At 30.0% G+C, this 7,940-nt stretch overlaps 1 protein-coding gene across 3 annotated transcripts in view; it reads left to right on the top strand.

The window, feature by feature from the left end:
- LOC132937922 (cytosolic carboxypeptidase 1-like) overlaps window positions 1-7,940 on the top strand; it is a 53,281-nt gene continuing 45,341 nt past the window's right edge. Inside the window, exons 1-3 of one of the 3 annotated variants that reach the window (XM_061004534.1) lie at window positions 1-231; window positions 4,307-4,454; window positions 6,364-6,446. In XM_061004534.1, the coding sequence (XP_060860517.1) occupies window positions 43-231; window positions 4,307-4,454; window positions 6,364-6,446 (420 nt within the window). In that variant the 5' untranslated portion in view covers window positions 1-42. The remainder of the gene's footprint in view (window positions 232-4,306; window positions 4,455-6,363; window positions 6,447-7,940) is intronic. The other 2 variants (XM_061004536.1, XM_061004535.1) reach the window with 2 other exon arrangements.

Raw genomic sequence — 7,940 nt, 5'->3', positions numbered from 1 at the left:
ATGGTGTTCTAAGTACAGAAATAAGGGGTGGAAATTTACGTCATGGCCAACAAGAAGAAAACCATAGGAAGGACGAACAAGAAAAAATTGACAACCAACAAACGAGTTAACGAGCAGCCAAGAGTGACGGTAACATACAAAAAATTTCGTTTAACTACAACAGCTGCAGCGTCATGTAATAGGTTGGTCGCAAAGCTGGAGAAATTCCAACAGCCGATTAAATCTAAAGAAGTGAGTGACAAAATTAATACCTTAGTATTTAGTTTTAATCGTTGTCGGATTTACTTCATTGTTGTTGGGTTTTTTTGACAAACTCATGATAAATATTTTGTATGAGACTGTTTCCAATATATATTTATATATTTAAGCCAGTGTAACATTTTTTTTAAAATCATATTAATTCAAAAACATTACAGTGTAGTTCTCAATTTAAGCCATTAGTATAAAACCTAAATATTATTAAATAAAAATAAAATATCCGTAAATTTCTTGATGATAAGGTTTTAGATTCCAGTGCTATCAATTATTATACTTAAAACTACTGTAGAGTTTTGTAGATTATGAAATTCAGAAATATCATGAGTTTCATATTTATGTTTTAGTGTCTTAGTAGTTATTAAATTATGTATGATGTATATTATGTACGCACAAATTCATAATTATGCTTAATCGTATTAGGTAGTTTTGTTTTGTTAAACTTAACAAAACTACCTAATACTTATTTAGTTGAATAATAAAAAGGGTGATTTTTAACAATAAAGTAAAGAATTATTATTTTTTTGTATGCATAAGTACAGAGTGATTCACCAAGCGTGCACGTCCATTTTTTTTCTTCAATAATAAAGTTATTCGAAATTTAATTCTTTGAATATTCAAATAATTTAATAACTTAAAGACCAAATTTCAATTTTTTGAGATTTTTTCGTACTACTTTAAGAGTAATAGATACAAACTTCTGTTTTTCATGTGAAAATTATTTAGAGGATAAATATTTCTGAAAACGTTCACATATCAAATCAAAATTCGACTGAGTAGTATTTGAGTTATTTAACTTTGTATTTTGTGTATAGATATACTAAGGATAATTTATCATAAGTCAATAATAATGTGTATAGTAGATATGGGGTTATGGTAATTTAAAATCTTTAGTAATCAGGTAATATTATTCTATCAACATTTATAATTTGTAAAAATGGTTCAAGTGTAATAAACACTAGAATGCTAAGAATGCCAGTATTAGGTTTACGTTCATCAATTTTATATATGTCTAAAACCATTTTAAGGACCATTATCCTCGGTATCAACATTTTAATAAATGACAAACTTGTCAATTACTCGTTTGAATTTTGAATTAGATAGATACACCAAAATTTCATAATATAATACCTACTAATTCTGATACTTTAATTGGATTTTGCCGTGACTTTAAAACATACATAACTTAGTATTTTAATTATTAATTCTCAATAGTAATTATTAATAAATCAACTTTCAAAATGCTCGCATGAACAATAAGTACTGTAAAATATAATTAATACATTTTTGGGTTAAAAAAATTAAAATACATAAAACAACCATTTTTATCTTAACGTTATCGTTATTATTGATTTATATATTATATTATGGTCAGTTATTATTTATTATTATGTATATTTTACATATTATATTGTATTATAAGATAAATTTTCTTTGAACACGAATTCAAATTTCGTAATAAACAAAATGTACATATTATATAACATAGAGTAGTGAGATTAAAATTGAATGTGACTTTTATTTTATAAAGATATTTTTATGTACGGTGTTTTTTATATATATATCTAGCGTTTAACTTTATTTCGTCCCAAGATTTGTTACGCTGTTGAAGACTGAAAAAAACGAAACGATTCGAGTACTATAAAATGTTATAATTTTTACGACATTTATACTCTTATTTTTAGTTTTGTGTCTATTCGTATTTTATGCATACACAAAATCTAATATGATATAAGTATACTAAAATGTGCTAAGTCATAATAATAAATGACGGCCAGCAACAGTTCATCGTGTGGCCAAATCAGATTAATACTTGTACGATATTAAGTTTATGTATAGGTACCTACTTCTTTGTATATGCATTGACTATGTTATAAAAGGAATATTAAAACTGTTTTACTTAATTTTGTTGACAGTATATTATTATTAGGTGTATAGCAGTCATAAAAACCGTAATGTGGCTTAGCTGCCATTTTCTCATACCAGTCCAAAATGTTAGCGGCCCTTCGAGATTTCCATCCGGCCCTGGGTACACTCTATGACTTGGTTACTTATATTACTCAGTAACTTTTACATATTTTTGAATTATGTTTGGGGGACATCAGACTCAACTGTTGGATCATAATATACTCCTATAACTTATGATATTGTTTAACTCTTGTACTTTGCGCATGCGCAACAGTTTAACTTTTTCTGTATACCCTAGCTGTTTTCGCAGACACACGGTGTATATAGGTATATTATTATATTTTTTCTGCGGAAACCATATTATAATATTATGAAACCCGAAGCCTAAATGATTCCACACAATTAACAGCTAACATACTTTCTATACTTTATTTTACTTTGATCGAAAACGTTTGAGATAGCTTTATCGCTTTTATAATGTTTTTATTTATAAACCGTTTCGCCGTTAAAAACGTCAAATGTTGTTCTAATCTATCGATAGTATAATTGTTTGGAAAACGCTGATTCACCGCGTCGTGTAAACATTGTTTTTGTTGTTGTGGGAGTAAAAAAGAAAAACTAAACATTACGGCTATAGTGTACGAGTGCGAATTCACACGCTGAATTAATTTTCTAAAACGTTATTACGACCGCGGGTGCCGGCGCCGGTCGATAAAACTTAGACTTAAAGCTTCTAATAATATTATGTACGCGTACGTGTTGACAAGCGGCAGTTGTATTATTCACTGCAGCTGTGAACTATTTGTAAATGTGAAACAAAAAACAAACCAGCACAACGACAACAATATAGTAATAATAGTAATAGTCATAGTAATAATAATAATAATAATAACGAAAAAAATCCGACCAACGTCCGTCATCGTCGCTGCTGCAGTCGTCGATTTATAGCTGCAGCCGCGCGGCGATGAACCCATCCGGACGGACTTGGCCCTGGTCTGGTCGGTCGGGTATTATATTATTATGTTAGTCGTATATTGTAATCGCGTAATAATAACAATATTATTATTATCGTGATTATTATTATTATTATTTTGTACGACCGCCGACGGGAGCTGCAGCAGGCCCTGTGAAGCACTGCACGTGACTCGTCGTGAGCGTCACGGGTAAAGCGTACACAATGTAATAATACGATCATATTATACAGGGTGATTCACCGACCACCGTGTTCACCCCCCGTTTCGTCTCGACGATTTTCACAAACGGGTTCGTCAGGCGCAGCTAAGCGGCTGCTTAATACATATTTATAACATGAATACTGGGTAGGTATACTTTAAAATTTAAATTCTGATTCAAATGTCAATAAAGGCACGATATCAAACCGTCCTGATGCATAAAAATCGCCTCATTGACAATGACAGAAAAAACGTGCGGTTCTCGTTTGGAGAAAAAAAATTTTATCACCAAAACCCCCCTACAGTGGGAAACTCCTCATCTCGGTAGAGTCAAAAAAAAAAAAAAAAAATCTAAGAATTTCAAAATGAGGTGTACCCACGTAAAAACTGGAACGATCAGAATTCGGACGAGTGGCGCGCAGGCAGCATAGGTTTTTTACTATCGTATCAACGGATGAAATGGGAACAAGCATCGTGTGTGGCGTTTATCACCCTGTATACACGTGGATGCGCGCGCGCGCAACGACATCGTATATGGTACCTATATACCTACGAACAAACGCCGCCTCGTTATTTTGGCAGTCTGGCCGAATCGGTCGTGCCGTTTGCCAAACCGTCGTGTCGCGGCCGTCGTCGTCTGCGTCCGTGTCATTCACGATTTTCGCGTTCGACTCTTCGAAAACGGTCGCGCGACGTTAAAACGTTTCGTCCGTCGCCCTTTTCCACATATCGGCGATATCGGTCTCCCGAATTTTCCTCACACCGCCCACCCATCCACCCACTCACCCACCGAACGACGATATTTCGTTTTCGTCCCGACACCGTCGTCTGCATCCCGACGTCGGTCGTGCCCGAAACGATACGACATTAGATCGTAATCGATTCGTCCGTACTGTATCAGCATTACTATATATAATATAGGCGCATATTGTTTATGAGATTTGTTTTTCTTTTCGTCGCGCACCGAATAGAATCCCAAGATCATGGTCATCTCCGGCGACGATCACGTGTTGGACGTGCTACTAGACCGGCTGGCGCCTCTCACGGCCCACACCACCGAAAACCTGGAAAAGATACGGAGAATAGCGCACAAGATCAACGGCCGGGTCAACAATTCCGGTAAACGTTTTTTCTTTTAACATTCTAGCGTAGTATCACGCTTATACTCGGTGCACCATAATATAATATTATTAATATGCACGATGCAAGTCTCGATTCCGACTCGACCGTTTGAACGTATCGAAACGAGTGGTTTGGCAAACCCTAAGGTTTTCACCCATCATAATTTTAATCCCCCACCCCACGATTAATTTTCGATCGGTATATTATTTTATGAATCGAAATGTTAAATGCCTGCTGCACCTTTGGCGACCGTTCACCGCTATATAGTCTATAACCACGGTCTGTACATGTAAACAGTACAAGACGTATATAATATTATATAATTTACTTAATAACAATACATTAATTATTATAATTATTCGGTAAACGATTTTTATTCAGGTAAGTGTTATCGTCGTTAAATGCGAATACTATATATCATAATGAACAACGTGGTCCAAAAGTTTAACGAACTTAATGTAAAAATAGTTGTTTTATAAATCGTAACATATGACGTGTCGTAGGAACTGTAGGTACACCGTATATCACAGTCTCCCCAGTGTACTTACCTACCACCTATTACCTATACATATTGATTATTATTTACCAACGTTAATCACTAATCAGTATAATTATTTAGATAATATATTTATATATGGGAATCCATATTATTTGCACTTGTGGGGGTATCATTTTAAATTTATATTTATTTTCATGGTGCGATAAGAACAAATTTAATTTACTTTTTGATTATCTGTCTACCACTTCTTAACAATTACTTTTGAATGATTGCAAATCATTGTGGAATAAAATAAATATTTCTTTTTTATCCGTAATTTGACGTCATTGTTAAAATAAATACGTACGTTGTATTATTACAAAAGTATATTAATTAATTTCAATCTTGTTTTATATAAATATACCTACAATTTTAATATAGGTAAATATTATAGTACGATATACTACAAATTATGCGTAACAAAAATGTTACCAATTGTGTCATATTATTTTTAAAAGTGTACACGTTTACTCGGATGATAACATTTGATAAAGATTAAACGTTTATAAGTGCTAACTAAAAAAAAAATAGTAACAAATTTATAATTTTTATACTAGGTACATTTATTTTGATGTACCTATGTGTAATTTAGTTTAAAGTAACCCGAGAACTCGCTTTTGCTATGTAATGTAGTATAGGTTTCCTATATAGATAGATGGGAAAATTACTGTGGACGAAAAAGGATTTTGAGTGAATTAAACGGTTGAATTAGTATCCATTTAAAGCAATGGTATATTATCTTATAATTGGACCTTGCAAGTGGTTTCAATTGCCAAATTTCAAATGTTTCAGTAATTTTTATTTTTGATGAAATTATTTCAACTTGTAATTTATGATCAACTTTGAAAATCAAAAATATAAAATATTTCCCAAATATTCTAAATTAATGTTTCATTAAATTCATGATTGAAAATTGTATTGACAATACATTACTATTGCCGCACAAGTAATAATCATTAAAAATACAACCAAACAATTTGTACAAATTATAATATTGTAATCTATATATATATAAAAACAAATGTTTGTCTGTCCGTCTGTCCTTTATGCATTTCAAACGGTTCGTGTGTATTTGAGTGGTTCTCGGGATGATTTAGATTTGTGATTGATTTATTATAAATTATAATTTAAATTATTTTGTTAATTTATCATACTAAGGTTATAGCATACATCCATTCTACATTATTATTGATTTGTAGCTACACTAAAAAACAAAATGTAAAACTAGATTTATAATGAGATGTAGGAAATAAAACTATACTTGTTGGTGCCCTTTAGTTTATTTTAATTTTTTATAAATTTACATTTTTGTATGGTACTTAATTACGATGATTTTGGCCTAAAGAATAAACATGTTTTTCATTTTAGATAAAAATGTCAAAGCTAAATCATTGAATATTCTTCGAAAAACTAAATCAGAGCGAATGGTGGATATCGTGAAATTATTTGAAGTAAGTACTAACATAAATCTCTGAAAAAAAATTTTTTTCGGTTTGAAGTATTTTAGTCTTTAAACTCGTTTAGACATTATTTTATATGCAACCATTTGATTATTTTAATTTTGTAAATGATAAAAATCCATAAAATATATTTATATTTTATATTTACCAGTAAATTGTGTAATAATATAAAATTTTATTAGAAAAAACTAATTTCTACTTTTTGAAAATTATCCAATAGTAGCAGTCTTTCAGTATTAATACTTGGCACACGAATTTCTTTGTTTGGGAAATTAAGTGTTTAATTAGTTTTAATTTTTAAGTACATGAAAATATGTAAACATTAATACATCTACTTAGTAATAACTTCTCGAATACATCATCTTGACAATAATCACATTTTGTTGTGAGTGTAATGTAGTTAAATTCTTGATGAAGTATGTGAATGTAATATTTTGTCAATGAATCATGAAAATATTTTACAAATTACTCTTCCTGTATATTTTTTACCAACAGAGTGATAAATTAAACTTCTGAAGTGTCAGTATAATGATGGTAAATGACCAATTAAATGTTTTATTTTAAAAATAAACATTTGTTGTCATTTTAAATGACTTAGTTTTACTATAAAACCGTTTTCTTTATAACTGTATTATTGTGACACTTAATTTATTCACACTAATCACATCCACCCATCTAGAAGATAACATAACAACCCTATAATTATCTATTTCTAAATAGAAACATTTAAAATAAAAAATGCAGTGCAGTGGAAATTGAAAAATAAAAACTTTATTTGTGCATTCAATTTTTGAAATATTTATTTTTAATGTTTCTTTAAAATCTAATTTCAATGATCTATATTTTTAAAACTAAAACACATTTCTAAGTATTTTAGTATTAACATAGTTAGTAAGTAAGTTTAAAATGTTGATAATAAATGTGTAGGAAGTGTATACATTGTAAATGGATGGATTGTCCTATTATCTGCATTAAAATAATGAGACGACATCCAAAACCTTAACAAAAAAAAAAAAATTAGCGATCTTCTAAAAGAAAATTTAATTAATTAATTTTACACTTGAAATGTTTTTATAATTTTATCCCAAAAGGCAATTATACGGTAAATAAAAAAAAAATTGTAATGTTTAAAACGTAATCATTTCAGGTAGATTTTTTAATTTATTTATACTATTTAGTCTGTATAGAGTTAAGCAAAAAAACAAAAAAAATTATGGTACAACATTAATTTGAAACGTTATTCACTAGTTAGGTACCAAAATATATTTATTTTTTATTTAGTTATTATGTACATCATGATTCTTTATTATTAACTTCTGTTCAAAATAACTACTCAAGTTATGAGAAAACAACAATATTTTTATTTCGCTTATGAAGTTTTTGTCTACGATGTATATAGTATATATTTTGTAACTTTGAGTTGAACATTTATCTAATCATGGTAAATGTATTGAAATGTATTCCATAAATCCATTATGTTAATAT

The sequence above is a fragment of the Metopolophium dirhodum genome, chromosome 2 (assembly GCF_019925205.1).
Source record: "Metopolophium dirhodum isolate CAU chromosome 2, ASM1992520v1, whole genome shotgun sequence".
NCBI classification, from domain to species: Eukaryota; Metazoa; Arthropoda; class Insecta; order Hemiptera; family Aphididae; genus Metopolophium; species Metopolophium dirhodum.
Note: the sequence above shows the minus strand (reverse complement) of the source record. Positions and strands in the feature narration are given on the sequence as shown.